This window comes from Mixophyes fleayi, chromosome 3 (genome assembly GCF_038048845.1).
Source record: "Mixophyes fleayi isolate aMixFle1 chromosome 3, aMixFle1.hap1, whole genome shotgun sequence".
Taxonomy (NCBI): Eukaryota; Metazoa; Chordata; class Amphibia; order Anura; family Limnodynastidae; genus Mixophyes; species Mixophyes fleayi.
Window position 1 is genome coordinate 158,699,663 of NC_134404.1, and position 18,369 is coordinate 158,718,031.

At 40.5% G+C, this 18,369-nt stretch overlaps 1 protein-coding gene across 4 annotated transcripts in view; it reads right to left on the reverse strand.

Annotated features, from left to right (window-relative positions):
- Nucleotides 1-18,369, reverse strand: part of IMPG1 (interphotoreceptor matrix proteoglycan 1) — a 288,481-nt gene that overhangs the window by 217,006 nt on the left and 53,106 nt on the right. For all 4 annotated transcript variants that reach the window (XM_075202665.1, XM_075202667.1, XM_075202666.1 and 1 more), the window contains exons 2-3: nt 13,857-14,078; nt 4,560-4,726 (exon numbers count right to left, since the gene is read on the reverse strand). In XM_075202665.1, the coding sequence (XP_075058766.1) occupies nt 4,560-4,726; nt 13,857-14,078 (389 nt within the window). The remainder of the gene's footprint in view (nt 1-4,559; nt 4,727-13,856; nt 14,079-18,369) is intronic.

Consider the following 18,369-nt stretch of genomic DNA (forward strand, 5'->3'; position numbering starts at 1 on the left):
CCGTCACCCTCACTCACTGTAATTTGATCTGCATTACCATGTTATCTGTATGTTTTTTTGTTTAATCAGTATGCCTGGCCTTTGTATTACTTTGTTTTTCATGTATTATGTAATATGTTATGGATCATTGCTGTCTGTTTATTGTGTACTACCTTATATATAATATAACTAAAATATAATAAGATCTATAAGAATAAATAAAATTGAAGCAATGCATTTATCAATTTCTTTTGCTTTGCACAGATTCATAGGTTAGTAGCACATGTTCATGTATGTACCATTTAAACCAAATGACAGATTTAAAATTTCATGTTTCTATGTTTCTCCTCACAATAATAAAGTTAATTCTAATTTACTTTAGGCTTATTTTTTCTCTGCTATTGTTTATGCTTATTACTTGTTTTGTTTTTGCAATTGCTACTTGTTTTTCTTTTCTATTTCTATTGTATTATAAATGTCTGTCAATAACAAATAAATATATGTATAAGCTGTGTTGGTAGTGGAAATTGAGACATGGAGGTATGAAAAATGCATTGCGAAGGATAACAGAGGGCTGGAATTAACCTTAAGTAGCATAAATGCTGAGGTTGTCTAAACAGAGAAAACTATTGAGCTTAGCAAGAGTTTGGTTTGGGTGAGGTTTAGCCAATCAGTGTTAGGGATTAAGGAGGGGCTATAGCTAGGGGAGGATTATATGGTCAGTTTTTACAGTTAGCTTTCTCTTGCCTGCATGAAAAGTTCCTGGTAAGTATAGCCGTGACTGACCTGGTTAAGCATTGGATAGTGTTTACCACTGCAATTCTTTATTGAAATTGCTTTTTATCATTGCTCATAATTTTAGTACTGCTTTATTTGGTTTTGTGCCTTGTATTTTACTTTTACTGTTTCCTTTAGTGCTTCTTTCTTTATTATTTTACCCCCTATTTCTCCCTTATCCTTTATTTAGTTCCCCTTTATCCCCTTTTCACTTTGTTTCTCTTTTCAACCCCCTGTTTAATTTTTTATTTGTCAACTTCTCTTTTATTATGCTGCGCTCCAAGAGACCCCGAGTCGTCCCACATCGCTTAATAGAAGCTTCCCGGGTCCCCTCTGCCATGTCCAGGCAACGAGTCCATGCAGAGGAATTGCTGCAATCCCCCTGTTCCTCCTCCCTCACTTTTTGGGAATCGGACAAGCGGGCTGTCACAAAAAAGTTTCTGCACATGTGCGATGTCGCGAACGCACGCACGTGATCGGGCCGTCGCGAACCCACTTGCGATATAGGGCAGTCGTGCATGCACAGATGGCTCTGATATCCGTGGCAGCCATGTTAGCTGTGGGCGCTCCCAGAGTGCCCGCAGCTGGCTCCACTGACACCAATGCAAATTTAAATTTAGTTTCTCTCCCTCCCGAGTGGCTGGCAGATATGAACGCCGGGAGAGGAGAGGTGTCAATAAGTGAAACACCCCTTCCTGTTTGTCACACCGATCCTTGCGCGGTTGGGGGTGGTAATTTATCAAACCAAAACAGTATGTCCCAAGTATCTGGCCCAGGGACAAGTCATTTTTTGCCCTGCAACATTGGTGTCGGTGTTCCTGGCTCCAGTTCCACCACTTCCCCCAATATAGTCATTCAGGATATAAATGATATATTTATTTTTCTGTTTCTGCTGTGCACACAACAGGCACTGTTCATTTGTTCATTTAAACACACCACATATGGCCCCTTTAACTACTGCTGCTGTTTCAGCACAATTAAACAAAGGCTCTTTAACTACCCTTCCCGCACCTTTGCTCCTCATTCCCCCTGCCACTTCATCAAACCCTCCCACTCCATAACCCCCACCCCTCTTCTTTGCAGTTTATAGGTTTCTCATCCCCTTCAGTTACTCATATTTCTGTACATCATCATCATCATCTATGATTGCTAGCACATCTGAACAAATAGTTCCCACCACCATTCCCCACATTTATTTCTTAGCGCTATTCAGCAGGCCCGCGCTTCAGAAAAATTCAGCTTTTTGTTCTTCACCCTCTGTGACATCATTGGCCCCTCTTTCGCGTCATATTCCACCATGGTCTACTGGCCAGGCATCTAGCACCACGTCGTGTCCATCATTCTCACAGCCCTCTTTTGCCTGGTAGAGTGTTAGTTTCCATTTTATCAGGGTGCCCCCCCTTTCCCCTACTCATTTCCGAGCCAACCTTTAGTTTTTTCCTCTTTGCTATCCCCCTCTCTCAGCTCATGGCTCCTATTTTGCTGTTCCTACATATCAAAGTAATCCATTATTAACCACAGGTGCTCCTTCTCCAATAGCTACATCATCTTTAGTTTTAGCGGGGTCAGAATAAACCCAGGCATCTTCTAATGCGGCAGCCACATCCACATCTGCTCAGAGATCATCGTCGCAAGTGATTGTTGATAGTCGCAGAGGGTCTGTTGCAGCCAGTGAGCATAGCAGCACTGTTTCTGGTGGTAGCTCGGAGTCAGGCTCTTCTTCCTCTGGGAGTGAGGTTCCCAGGAGATCCAGAAGTAAGCACGTGAAGGTAATAAGGCTGCTGGAGAGAGTGCCCGCCGCCATACTAGGGATGCAAGTGAAAGCTCCCTAAGCAGAATAGCGGGTGAAGATGTGGTGCGCTGTTTTAATACAATCGTCCTCAGGGACATTGGAAGTAAGGTGCGTAGTCAGATCTGCACGGGTCATTTTGTGGATATGACCCATTCAGATCTGACCACGCTCGATTTCCATCTGCCAAAATCCATAATATTTTGCTCGGAAACTCCATCCTCAGCTGCTACTGTAGCCGCACTTATTCTAAAAATATGAGTCTCATAATCCGCTCTACTCAGACCAAGCTGAGATTGGCTGGTGGTACCCCAAGGTTTTCGGTTTTACCTCCATATGGGTCATCCTGCGTTTTGCGCGTCTGGTGTTGTATTAGCTATCTGTTTATATGTTTATCACATTGGTCGTTGTTTTATGTCTAATCTCACTCCAAGTTACAAGTCCTCGACGGGATGCCAAGATGGCTTGGCCATTCATTTGTTGTATTTTTGTTAAAGTGGCCCTGCTCGTAACTCAAGCATTTTTTCCCCGTGCTAATTTAGTTAGATGGTTAGGCTTTAGAGGACTATACAGGGCATCATTTTTAAAGATTGTTTTTTTTGGGGGGAGGAGGGCGATTTGGGTAATTTGAAAGGTTTGGACCTCATTGCCCATATTAAAGTGGAGGTGGAGGTCATTAAATCGCATTGGCCATCAGTACACTTAATTTGGTCAGATATCATCCCTATAATTAATTGGAGAGGAGCTGATAAACCAGCTTGTATTGAAAAAGCTCAGTCAAAAGTTAATAGAGCTGTGAGGAAAATATGCATGGATCTCGGTGGTGAAGTTATCAGTTATCCTGAAATCAAGGGATGATTCGCGCAGTTCTATAGGGCAGATGGTGTGCATTTGTCAGATGTGGGAGTATCATATCTTGTTGAGAAGATTTTTCATTTTCTTGTTCGGCTGTGAGAGGTCAGTTGCTGGCGGGCTAAGGTTTCTGTGGTGTGGAAACCTAGCTGTGGCGGAAAGCAATCCAATCAGTGGCCATTTGGACACATTTAATTGGCATGTTAGGCACTCTACCCTAAAAGGGATTGGGGAATTAGTGAGAATACCCCTTTGGGATTATGGGGCTCCCCTTGGGTGGGCGGGTCTCAGCTAATGAGCCAAATGGGGTAGAATTGGCCTCTAATGCCTAGTAGTGTTCCAATATTTGGTTCAAAGTTTACAGCTTGTGGTGTGGTCTAAGGCTGATTGATCTGCTTATATTTGTCACCATTTAGATAAATTTAATTTTCAATAAATTTCTGACCTTTCATTTTGATAAACAAGTGTCTTGTGTTGTTATTTATAGTGGTAAGATAACTTTTAGTAGGCGTAAGAATATTAAGAAAGAAACACATCAACCGCTAAGGAGATTATGTAAGTGAATAGAATTGTATAGTTTTACTATGAAGGCAGTAGGAGAGGTGGCGATACGGCATAGCACCGTATACACCCACACTTCGGCCACTGTGTATAAGTGTAACTTTAAGGACCATATGTGTATGCATCACTTTCTGAAGTCTGAATACTGTACTGCAACATTTTACAGATTTAATTTTTAAGAATTGTTCAGATAACTTATTTAAATAGCATTATTGTACTGAAGGTAGTGAAGTATGGCACCAGGGAGTTTATTCTCCCTCTGTTTAAACAATGACTTGATTAAAATTCTAGCTAGGTCTTTAAGTTCTGGAACTTGGATGTAATTACGTATGATTGTTGACAATTGTAGCATACAAAAGAAAGGATGCCAGTTGTATTATTGATATAACAATCAATAAGAGAGCCAACAACTAGAGTGTAAGCTCACACAACCATCTGTCTCATGTCTACACCAATCTGTTTGTCATTGTTATTTTTCGAGGTATTATTTGTATTTTATATAACATGTTTTTGTTAGACTGTCATTTTGGCTCTGCAGTGTATTGTCGTGCCTTATAAATGACGATGATCAGGGGTTGGTATTAATATACATAATTCATACCTGTGAAACAATATCCAGATGTTCTTGTGAGCTGCTAAAGTTTCTCCCAATGTCAGATATACAAAAGGATTCTTGCTGACATACATCAACCCAGCTCTGGTATTCTGCAGTTTGAGGAATTCGATCCATGAAGATCCGGAAAGCTTCCCACACAGCCTCCTGGCATACTAGGGCCAAATAACAAAATAACACACATTGTAGATATAGATTAGTTATTTTGAAATGTTCAACCATTAATCATTGTCTTCACAAATTAAGTATTTATCACCTAAGCTTTCTTTCATAATAACCTCTATATTTCACTTTAAAATGTATGTAATCCTCTTTGTACCAATTTTTGTATCAAAACATTTATCTATTCTGAATTTAACACGTTGCACCTCTGATCATAATAGAGCAGACAACCATGAGAGGCCTGGTGAAGGAGGCATGAGCATTTGGACACAAATGCTAATTTCTACAAATTGTCTCCAGTACTATAATACAATGTAATTTTTTTAATATAAAATGTAACTATATCTATAAATCGACTCTCATAAAATGGTTGCCATATGATTTGTTGATAATCTATGTTTAATTGAACATGCAAGCAACCACCCAGTCCATTGACACGGAGAGATTTTGTGATTAGCATAGTGGCCAAATGTCCGCAATTTGCATAGTCAGTTCCAGGTTTCAAAAATGTATCCTATCAAATTGTTGTCCCTGGAAATGTCCCCATTTTTCAATATTGACCAACTACGTAATAAAATGTTTTTTTCTCCTGCACATTAATTGGAATTCTTACCATTTATTTGTTTTGCATATACTTCTAAGTTAATATTCATTGAAGAAGAGTATTTACAAAGCAAAAAAGTATGTTACAATTAAGTTCAATAGATATGACAAGGTGGGAATTGTAGTGCTCCAAGGTTAGGACCATGGTTCACTTGATTAGATGCACTAAAGGGAGGGAGAAGGATATTCAAATTAGGGGTGTGCACCGGCCACTTTTCAGGTTTTGGGTTTTGGGTTCTGATTAGCTTGAGGTTTTGGTTCTAATTTTGGGTTTTGGGTTCTGATTTGTTTTTAAAAATCCATTTTGTTTGGTTTTTTTTCACTCCTACACTATTATTAGCCTCAATAACATTCATTTCCACTCATTTCAAGTTCTAGCTTGCATATGTGACCATCATCACTAACAATTGGCACTTACACCAGACCTATAACTGGTGCAAGTGATACGACAGAAAAACATTTAGTTTTGAAATGCCCGAAGATTGAATCGGACATTGCTGCATGCGCTCAAGCTTGGCACATTCTTACTGTACATTGACTATGTGCATATGCCCCATTCCGCCCTGGGAATCGCAGCCTGTAGTAAGGATCTTTTGCGCTGGAAAATTAATTGGAAGCTACTGCGTTCTCTGGTGTTTTGTTTGTTACTGGGCATGCGCAGAGCCCAAAATGTTAAAATCGAGTTGTCGCTGTTGTAAATCAAATTTTCAAGTATGGAATATTGTGAGAGCAACTATATTTTTATAGGAATTTAATATATGCTTTCTGAAAGGTAATATTAAAGAAATTCCATTATACCCTGTCACTTGTACCATTAGTGCAGATGAAGCAGAATGTAATACAACTTTTACCACAACTGATTCATTGTGAGGTTCCAATTAGTGAGATCATCGTTTCTTCATTAGCATTATCAAAATATAATAATAATGTGCACTAAACTCTACTTCAGCTATAGGATTACGAACTGAAACTGTATGCCCAGGTGTTTGATTTCAGTTATATTGCTACAAGTTACATTTTTTTTTCTAAATAAATGACTGAATAAATAAATTAAATGTACTTAGGTTGTGCTTAGTAAGTGAGATTTTCTAGTTGTCAAAATAAATCTATCCACCTGTCATTTTGTAGTGTTTTCACACTATTTCCACTTGGGAGATCTGATGTTTTACTTAGTCTCTCATCTTGCATTGTGTGTGCCTGAAGAGACCTTTCAGGTTATCTTACATTGTCAAAACAGAACACCGGAGAGTGCAGTCACTATCAATAAGTGATCTGTGTATATTATAACGTTGCCATGGCATGCTGCATGACAGGGTGAGCTACTTAGACATGGAGAGATACTGTAAAAAAAATGCACTGTAATGCCTCTTATTTACTGATGAAAAATGTTCTCACGCAAAACAAATGATCTAAAATAAAATATAGAAAATATAATTAATGTGGCTATCTTGAGACTTAAAACCATGCTACTTTTGGAGTAGAAGTATTTTTTAATATATTCTATCCATATGTTACAAGATGGTTTTTGATGCTATTTAATTCTGTGCAGTCAGTGCTATAGGTAGCTCTTTCAATCTGGAATTTCAAGTTTTCTATTTTAATTTACTAACTCATCATTCCTCTTTCTCTCGAATTGGTGTATTAGGAGTGCACCAATTGTGAAGAAGGTTGAGAAGTGTCACGCACTGGACCCATTAACCACCCGGCTGGTGTCCAGCACTCCTACCTGCCCTTCTGCAGCCGCTATCCTCTCCTCTATTGGAGCCACATTCCCCGCTGGAGGGCATCATCTTGCTGGTGATTCTGCACATGCGCAGACCTGGCTTTTAAAACCTAATTTCATTAATTCCATTGGCTGATTGCCTGCTGGGCTCTCTCTATTCAAAGCATCTACTGCAGCTCTTAGCTTCCAGATTTTCAGGTCTCCCTACCTGTGCTGTGCCTTCCTCTGGCTACTGTGTTTATCTTACGCAGGTTACCCTCATTTGGCTGAGCTCTTGCGCTCTTCTTTACTCCTCACCTTCGGCCACCCCTGTGTGTGCGTCTGTGTGTCACCAACCATTTGCTTGCCAGGACTCCAATACCATCCTTTTGCAGATCGTTGCACCTCCTTGTGATCCTGCTCCAGGACTTTCCAGCTCTCCACGACCTCACTGCTTCATCTCTCTGCAAACTATCACATTCCTGTTTGTTCTGATTTACCTTACCAGCGTACCTGGACTCCTACATTCCTCCCTCCTGCAGGTCATTACCCTTTTGGCTGATCCTGTCTCAGGACTTCCCAGTTCCTCAGGGTCTTAGTGTCTCTCCTGCCTGGAGACCCTCTTTGTGTGTTCTAGATTATATATACCTGCGTTCCAGGTTTCCAGCCTCTCATCTCCTGCAGATTATTGCACCACCTAGTGATCCTGCTCTGCGGCTTCCCAGATCTTCAGGATCTCAGTGCTTAATTCATCCACAGATGATTACATAACTGTGTTTTCCAGATTCTACTTACCAGCCACCCTGGTCGCCTGGACTGCCTTCTCCTGCAGACTACTACTTGTGCTAGTACTTAGTTCCGGAGCCTCCAAACCATCACACCTTCAGGTGTTCCTGACATTATATTTCAGCTACTCCTACCAGCAGACCGTCTGCCTCCAGACCTTAGCCTCTCTGTTCTCTACTCAGTCTCACTTGTCACCCCCTTATCGCGACCTGAGGTTAGAGAGCCGTGAAGTCCATGTCCTCTTGCAGGGGTCCCTGGCGAAAACCTCCCATTCTGTTAGAGTCTGCTCCACTTTGTGGGTAGTGCCAATTCAAGCAGACCCTGAGTTCCCTTTGGACTTCTAGCATGTAACATTAACATCTGACCATGAAGGATGGACCCTGACCAAGAATTTGTAGATAGCTGGTAGGAAGGGTAGAGCAGTCAGAAAGGAGGAGATCATACCGCACAAGGTATGTCATCAATTATAGATCCCTGTATGAGTGGATAAATATACCACCTCATATCCCAGAGTACTTAATTATAGAGGAACTACTGAGTGGTGCACCCTAACACTGTAAGAATACTCATACACAAAGAAGGGAAAGACAGGGCAGAAAAGGGGCACTCAGAATCTATAAGTGGAAAGGCAAATAATGAAATAAAATGTAACCTTTATTATTGTCGACAATAATAAAGGTTACGTTTTATTTCATTATTTGCCTTTCCACTTATAAATTCTGAGTGCCCCTTTTCTGCCCTGTCTTTCCCTTCTTTGTGTATGAGGAAGGGTAGAGCAGCAAGATGCTACACAACTTTATATTCTCCTTTGATGAGCCGGGACACGTCTCCTCTGCGGCCTCTAGTATACTCAGGCTTCATCAAGGCTCCCGCTCAGTATGCAAGTATATGATCCAGCTTTGGACACTCTCCTCCAAGTTATGAGGCCCTTGTGGCTACTTTTTGGCAGGGTCTCTCAGAACGAATATAGGATGTCCTTGCTTCACAGGAATTGCCCACAACCCTTGACACACTGATTTTTCTCTATCACTGTATTGACATCCACTTCTGAGAAAGAACCCCCTCGACGTTCCTCCTTCAAGTTAGCACCACATTTTCAGACCCCCTAGTACTTCTTACGAACCCATGCAATTTGGCAATGTAGACATACTCCGGAAGAAAAACAGAGGAGGACTACAAACAATCTTTGTATTTAATAAACAGAACCAGGGAACCTTCTAGTTTCTTGCCCAAGCGTCAGGGAAATTCCAAGCCCTAACCTGCTCTGGGGAGGGTCAGGATGGGGACATTTAAACCCTCTCCAAATCTGAGCAAACCTTCCATATGTGCCATTTCAGTCACTATTCACGGACCTTCTAGTCTGCAGAGTTTCTCTGCCTTCCTAGATTCCAGGGCAGCTGGAAATTTCATTTCTTCCTCCGTGATAGAACTCCTGTCTTTACCTACAGTTCCCTTGCCTCATCCAGTAGCCATTATTACCATTGACAGCAAATGCATCATCCGGAGGCGGATCGCGCCTATCTTACTTCAGGTGGGAGCTTTACATTTTAAGAAGACTCAATGCCATGGGCCTGATTCATTAAGGATCTTAAATGAAGAGGTATCTTACTTCAGTCTCCTGGACAAAACCATGTTACAATGCAAGGGGTGCAAACTAGTTTTTTGTTTTGCACATAAGTTAAATACTGACTTTTTTTTCATAAGCTATCAAGTATTTGTGTGCTACATGAAAAAACTGTTTTTTCATGTAGCACACAAATACTTGATAGCTTATTTGTACACTGAAATTTAAATATGATATGTGTGTGCTACATGAAAAAAAAGTCAGTATTTAACTTATGTGCAAAACAAAAAACTAGTTTGCACTCCTTGCATTGTAACATGGTTTTGTCCAGGAGACTGAAATAAGATACCTCTTCATTTAAGATCCTTAATGAATCAGGCCCATAACCCTCAGAATCAGTATCTGTTCCTGCTTGTGACTGAACTCTTCAACCGCATTAATGGCGCTTGCATTTTCATCAAACTAGACCCTCGGGCCGCGTACAACCTGATCTGGATTCGTAGAGGGGACAAATGGAAGACCACCTTAAACACCAGGGATGGTTACTATGAATACCTGGTAATGCCCTTTGGGCTCTGCAACACTCAAGTGGGCTTTCAAAGTTTTGTGAACAAAATATTTAGAGATTTGCTCTATTCCTCGGTCGTAGTTTACTTGCAGGATATTTTAATCTTTTCCCATGTCACTGAGGTACTCTATAGACGTGAAAACCAGCTATTCTGCAAACTCTAGAAGTGTTCATTTGAAACCACTCAAACATCCTTTCTGGGCTATGTCATGTCCGGCACCTGGTTGCAAATGGAACCCAAAAAGTCAGTGCCATCCTGGAGTGGCCTCTCCCATCTGGTCTCAAGGCTATTCAATGTTTCCTCGTTTTCACCAGTCACTATAGGCAGTTCATATTCTACTCTCGTGGCTCCCTTTCGTGACACTGACCTGGAGTTGACAGTCGGTGTAGGAACAGTCCTATCTCAGAACACTTCTCCAGGATTAAGATCCCATTCCTGTGCCTGCTTTTCCTCTAAGTTTCTTCCAGCAGAGAGGAACTATTCCATTTGAGATGAGGAGCTTTTAGCGATGAAATTGTCACTCGCGGTGTGGAAATATCGCCTGGGAGCATCATGATTTCCGGTCAGTATCATCACTAGTCATAAAAATCTACAATACCTTCAGTCTACCCAGTGTCTGAATCCTCGACAAGCCCGCTGGTCTCTCTTTTTTTCCTGCTTTGATCTACATATCATTTTTCGACCTTGTTCTAAGAACAAGAAGAAGGACACCTTCTCCTTGGCATTCACCCATGAATCAGAACTAATGGATTCAATAAACCATCCAATCCAAGATCCCAAATTCCTACTCGCCACCTCCTTTACTTCTACCCGATCGCCACCTCTTGGTAAGAGCTTTGTTCTTCCAAGGCTTCGAAAAAGACTACTGTGGTACTAGTCCTTCCATTTATCTGATCATGTGGTCCACCAAGCTCATTTCCTGGAACTATTGGTGGCCTGCTCTCCGTCCAGATGTTAAACAATTTGTGGCTGCATTCAGGACCTGCGCCCAACATAAAACTCCTCATCCTTCAAGATCTCTTCAACCACTTCCTCTGCCGACCAGGGGTAAATGTATCAAGCTGCGAGTTTATGGTGGGTTTGAAAAGTGGAGATATTGCCTATAGCAACCAATCAGATTCTAGCTTTTTTTTTGTAGAATGTTCTAAATAAATGATAACTAGAATCTGAGTAGTTGCTCTAGGCAGCATCTCCACTTTTCAAACCTTCCGGAAACTCACAGCTTGATCCATTTACCCCCTAAAGTGTGGCAAAAAGCTTCGGAGGTGAGCAGGAGAGCTAATTAAAAGCAAAGTCAAATAGATGCAAGCTGACAAAAAAATAAAGTTTTTTAATTATTTTACAAATAAAAAGCCATCCTGCCTAATACTTGTGGCTCATCATATCATATTTGAGAAATGCCACTCAGAGCAATGCCCACAAGTGTTGCATTTGCCTATAACCTATGATCTTTTGCTTTCAATTTCATTTTCACTGCTATTCTTTTATAAATTATGTCCATTTTCTTAGCCGTAGATTTACAAAAAGTTATTACAGGTCGTTTCACAATGAATGAGAACTAACTCATTATTTTAATCAATTTCTTTTCAGACTCGAGCACCACTTACTTTAGATGATTTAGAGAACAAAGGACAACTGTAAAAAGTCTATTGTAAGAGAGCACAGCAAAAATAAAGAAAAATATTAAGTATTTTATTCTTAAATCTGATGTGATGTAAAATTGTTTAGTTTTTCCATGAAAGATATTTAAGAACATTTTAGGTTCCACTATTCCTATAAAATATTTGCCCAATATAATACTGCAAAAATATACTTTTATGGTATTAGTGCAACTCTCCTGTTCAAATTGAGAAAGTTGCACTCAGATGGCAGAATGTTTAAGGGAAAAGCAAATATGATTTTTATTTGTATGGGAAAAAACTCTGAAATAACATAATTTAACTTTTAGCCAGTCTATGCCACCAGCATATGTGCATACTTCCTGTCTCTATTCCCAGACTATGCCTGTCAGAACAAAACTCCTCGCTAACTGCATGAGACAGGAAAAAAAGAAGTGCACATTCACTGTGCACTCGGTGTAAGGAGCTACAGCTGTCACCAAGCTCCTCACTCATTGAGTGAAAGAAGGAAAGTATGGTGAACACATACAGTAATCTGTGAAGGACTGCAATGTCAGTTGGAGCAGAGAAAGTACTGGTAGAAAAATGCAACCAATACCTTCTGCACTACTGTAGTCATTGTGCTTCTCACAAATAAGTGAATCAGATTGCACAATGATCAGACTTTGTTCACTGTGCTATTCTCTCTAGAGTATGACAGGTGTCTATCTTGGAGTTGTGGGGAGCAGCATCCATGATTTGACTCAGTCAGCAACTCCTGAAAGTTACAGCTAAACTGTATTGATTATTACTCCTGATTATATGGATAACAGGGCAAAATAAACACAATTTTGTTATTTCTCTGTATTATTCCTCTGTGCAGAATATAAGTAAACGTAAAGACCCATTTATCAAAGGGAGATTTGGGCTTATTATATCATTACCCAATGCATGAAAGGGGACATCTCAGTGATAATGTTGCTGTACCCAGCAATTACCCTACTGGGGAAAGGTTTGGCCCACTAAGCCCACACATGTCCACAAATGCAGAGACTGGACTGGTTAAGAGGTAAGTTAACTCTTACAGGTCTAGACTAGTAACTGTTACGGCTCCCACTGGAAACCAGATAAACTCTTAGAACAAGGCAATGAGAGGTCTTCGCCACAGCAAGCCGCCTTTTCCATATAGGGCAATATTCTCACAGGTACTCAGATACCCTCAGGTCTTATGCACAAAGTAGTAGGAGTTTATCTTAGAAACCAGGTAGCAAGGGAATTTGGAGGCTGAGAATAGTAGTACAACAGATGGTATATACAGAGTAACCAGTACCTATACAAATGGTTGAGGGCAGGCAGCAAACAGAAATACCAAAGCACAAGACACGACATCAGGGTGGGCAACGAGCAAGAAGAGTCCAAAATAAATCCAAGGGTCAAAATGGGCAGCAGACCAGGAAAATTCAGGAACAAGCAGAGTCAGTCAACAGGCAGTCAATCAGAACCTTAGGTTTAGCAACACAGCAGGCTTTATGAATCATACAGGGCAAGAACGCTATAACCAGACGGGAGGTTATGTGCACGGCGCTTTTATACCATTGTCAAGTAAATATGTTTTTCATTTATTGGCATTATATGGGAAAAAAATGAATACACTTTTTGTGGGTCTTCTTCGGCAGTTAGAAATTAAATTGATATTTCTTTTTAGATGTGAAAAATATTAAAAAAATATTATTTTAACACTTCAAAATTGTAATGCAATGTGGCAAATTATAAATTTCATCTGCGGAGTTACAATAAATATCTGGACTCCAAAGTAAAATTTTGATGGCGCCCCTGTATGCACCATTATAAAGTCAAACCCATCACATTGTCTGCTCAGCTCCCAGGCAGTAACCAATTGGGCACAATACTAATTGCAACAGTTACAATCTGGCACACTAACCTGAATTATATATACAGTTATATTATCATCATTATTTTACAAATGATATGAAATATTTTCCTCTGGGACAGGCCTCCTGTGCTTCAGGCCCCAAACACTGGTGGAACATGCATCAGGACCCATGGAGATAATGAGGCCCGATGCATGGCAGATGCAGAGGGTCGGGGCCCCATTTCCCTCCTCCCTGCCTCCCTTCACCGGGGGCCACAGCTTGTAAATTCCACCTCTGGCACCAAAGAACTTGCATTGACTGCTATGGCTACAGTTATGCACTTGATTCAAATGAATATTTCACAGCTAACCAAGATCTGTGTGAAACATGTTTTAGGTTAGTTGTGTGTGATTGTGTATTTATTTACCTCTTAGTCTGTAGTATGCCAGGTGACTTGCAATAATTTGCTTTAGTGATTCTTGCGGACAAACTTTAACGCCTGTTGGAAAAATTGTAGATCTTTTTGTCCTGAGTTTTTTCAAATCAAATAGTCTTCTGATTGTTGAAATTCTAGAAATCTTCTGAAATGCATTTGGTTGTGAAGAAGCTGATATAATGTTATTTTCAAGTCTTGATTTAGAATCAATTTCTGAAAGAGATAATAAACATTAAAATAAATGTTCAAATGAAGAAGACAAATCACAGCATAGGTGATTTATTAGAAGTAATAGACCTCATACCCTCATACATATCAACATTAATTTTAAGCATTTACTGCATGTTCTTAAAGCCCATAAAATGTGCTTTGACTCTGAAAGCCCAAACAAGTTATGACAGCAAAGGTATATGTACGCACAGACTTTCTGACAAGTCTTAATAGTAAGTCACAATGACGCTGTAAATTTCAATGCAGTTCTTCTGGAGTGTTTAAAGAGTATTTGAGAAAAAGCTTCTAACGCTGTCCAAGTAAGTTCAAGTTTTTGTCTACACTTTTATCTAGCGCTGTTTTTCAGTACCTGTGTATGCAAACGCTTAAACTGTTGATTTTAACTAATTCACTTAAACAATATGTTTCAGAAATTGTTTTATTTGTTGACATTGCACCCCCCTACAAGCTTCTAGAAATAAAGAAAAAGAGTTATAATGAAAATTAAGGTAGCAATTCTTACTATAATACAAGAAAAGGTTTTGCATTGCACACTAGCCACCAGGCTAGTGTGCGATTAATGGTGTTCCAAAGCACAAAATTTAATAGCAAAATTTAGCAGAACACAATAATAATACAAAGTACAACCGATACATACACTGCGCTGCCCCTGGATCCAGAAACAGTCTGCGAATCTGATGTCTGTTGGCAAAGAGTGTGTCTGTTCCTGTATCCGAGGCTACTTTTATGTTGTTAAGTTTATAAAAAACACTGATGATGTCACAAAATATACAGAGATAACACTAAGGGGTATATTTACTAAACTGCGGGTTTAAAAAAGTGGAGAAGTTGCCTTTAGCAACTAATCAGATTCTAGCTGTAATTTTGTAGAATGTACTAAAATGATTACTAGAATCTGATTGGCTGCTATAGGCAACATCTCCACTTTTTCAAACCCGCAGTTTAGTAAATATACCGTTTGACTAGTATTTGTTATCATATTAACTAGGGAAGGGGTTTCCAAGTTCACTGTGAGTGGAAAAACAGCTTGTCCAACCTGCATGTAGAGTCCAGTATGAGAGAGTAAATGCACATTATGGGCCTCATGTAGACTTAGACGTAATTAATGCTTACAGCACTATCGTAAATTGCATCCCGTAAAGTACTTAGGATTCCGAGCCAGTCTTATCTAAATATAAGTGTGACTTTGAAAAAGTTTGCAAATTGGATAAATTTTGTAAGATACTGTTAAAGTGTATTATTCATTAGCAGCATCTTCTAGCGGATCAGTAGCCGCAGCCCTGAAAAGCCTATAAAAAATAAATAACAATTATATAAATAAATAAAAAAAAATAAATAGCGAAAACAGCGTTCCTCCCTGGTACTAGCAAAATCAGGGGGATTAAAGGCGTGTTGGTCCTCACAAATTTATTAGTACCAGCTCTAGGCTTTGCCAGCCTGGGCTGGTGGCACTATAGCAGGAAAACCTTTTTAACATGAGGTCCCCCGGCCATAATGCCAAACCAATCCTAGGTCATGTCAGCATGGGACTGTTTTCTCTAGGGAGTTCTGGGCCTGTAAAAAAAAAAAAATATGGTAACATTTTGTCCATTGTTCACTAGAGGCCCCAACATGCCTATTAAGTGTTTGGGCATGCTGGGGCGCTTGTAGTACTATAAATGTCAGCATACTCATGCCTGTCTGGGTATGGTGGTACATGGGAAACCATAAGTGTCAGCATGTCCTCTTGAGTATAAAAAAATTGCTTTTGTATTGCTCTGCTGATTGCAGGACTATTTTAGGAAAACAGGTGGTTGCCAGGCAATTAGTGGCAGTGGTTTGACCACAGGACAGGCCACAGTAAGAGTCAGTCCAATGGTCAATGGTCTCCTGAAGGGATAGGAACAGATTGATTTGGTTCTGCCCTGGCCTTTCAATCTCCAACAACCAGTGTACAAAGTGAATGCTATGTGCTGAATATGGAAGAAATAACTACTTCTCCTAACCAGGGCCGCTGGAAATGTCCTGGGTGCCTCTTCCCTCAGAAGCACCCCCCACCCCAGACACCATGCCCATGGCCCATCTACCCTGTCTTCCTACCTTGTGTATCGCAAGTGTGTGTGTGTGTGTGTGTGTGTGTGTGTGTGTGTGTGTGTGTGTATGTATGTGTGCTCATCTGATTCAGACTGTACTGTGACCAAACTCCCGGCCCACCACTGACGTGAAGGAGAAGCAATCGGCAGCTTCACAGGTAAAATGAAAACACTGAATGAGTGACACTCATTTAGTATTTTAGGTGTCCTCACTAAGCTTTGGTGTCCTAGGCATTTGGTCGCTTAGTGATTCCTGGCCATAATTCCCCGACCCCACGCACTTTTGTCCAAGCTTAGAAATGATCCACAAAGATTTGTTATATCTGTGTGTGTGAATACAACATATAATCAGAAAAAAAGTAAAAAATATTTTAAAACTTTCTTTTCCACCTGTTAATATTGAACTATGTCAGACTTTGTACTCTTATTTGATATTCCTATGTTTTGGAGAACTATGTGGTTCACATATTTTGGATTGCACTGTTCCCCATTTTCTTTTAATTTGCCCACATTAGTCGCATAAAATAAAACAATATACATTTTAATATACCACTAAAAGAAATAATAGACATCTCCTCTCTAAAAATACAAATATAAAACAACATAATATTATGTATTAAACTAAAGAAAGTTATTCCCGGTGAAGCTGGCACATCACTGAAATATAAAAAGTGGTCTTGTCAGAAAAAGTTGAAAAGCACTGCAAAGTCAAGGAGTTAAACATGCATATTGGTCTCTGAAAATCCAAGACCAGTATAAAACAACTACAGTTAGTGATGAAATGGAGGAGTTTGAAAACTATAGAGCAGTGAATTTCTGAGGCTTATAGCAAAATTTGGGTAGCAATGCCATTCTTGCATCTCAGACCACCTACATTGCTTTCAATAGTTTCAATATTCAATAGAGCAGAACGATGGCCATTCTGAGCAGTAGGGGCCTGAAAGTGGGCGGTATGGGTTAGGAACACCCAGCATTGGCTGGTTCCCCTCACCTTGGAGCCCTGTAACCACAGCACCGCCTGCACCCACTATTGTTATGTCCCTTCCATTAATTACCCATCTTGGATTACTATTACCTCAATAACACTAATTTCAAGTCATTTGCAGTCAATTTTGACCACCTCACAGGTCACAATATTATTTTCATACACTTTCAAATAAAGACTGCAGATTTAGAAGACCAAGCCTGCCAGACCTATTAATTCTATTTCAGCAATGACAATTAGCAATGGAGCAATGGAGCTCTCCTGAATGTCACTGGAGACATTGAAGAACACTGCTACCCCTCCTCTTTCTTTTCTACCTATGACGCTGTCCAACTACACTAGAGACTGCCAAGAACTGTGCTACCCCTTCTGTGTACCTCTGTGAAATGGCGCTGGATTGTCGTGGAGGTAGGTACTTATAGAATCCAAAGCTCGCGAGATACGACGACGTAGCGATGATGTTTTGCCTCCTGTTTAATTCCGAGGGCGCACGAAAGTACTAAGCCGGCTCGGCTCGGTACTCGGATCTGCTAAGTTCGGTTCTCGGGGAACCGAGCCTGACCATCTCTAGTCATGACATGAGTGGTCAAACCATGCACATCTAATTCTCAAAAGATGTGTAGTCTACCGGATCATTGCCAAAAGGATAGTTTGAAACTTTGATGTTACATTAAGGTCACTGACTGTAAGAGCGTGAACTGATCTAAAATGGTCTAAAATGATCTAAAAATCTGTGACAGAATTTTAGAACAAAAAAAAAACCAAAACTAAACATAAAAAGCAAGGGAGCAGCATTAATATTTGGCAAAAGATAGATGATTCCCTCGTGCAGTTTCATATTTCACCTGGACAAACCATGTTACAATGCAAGGGGTGCAAATTAATATATTATTTTGCATCATCATCATCATCATTTATTTATATAGTGCCACTTATTCCGGCCCCATTGGAGCCAGCCTCGGACTGGCCCAGCGAGCTACCGGTTAAACCACCGGTAGGCCCGGCTACCGTACGGCCACACCCCCTTTCGCCAGTGGGTGGAGCTTACGTCGTCCCCGCTGCATCCCCGCTGCTCAATTGCGATCGCAGCAGCGATCACAATTGAAAGATGACTGGCTGTCACTGACAGCCAGTCATCTTTCACATGCGATCGCAGCTGCGATCATGTGACCCGCCCCCTCCCCCTGCCAACTGATGTTCCCGCGCCGCTGAAGGG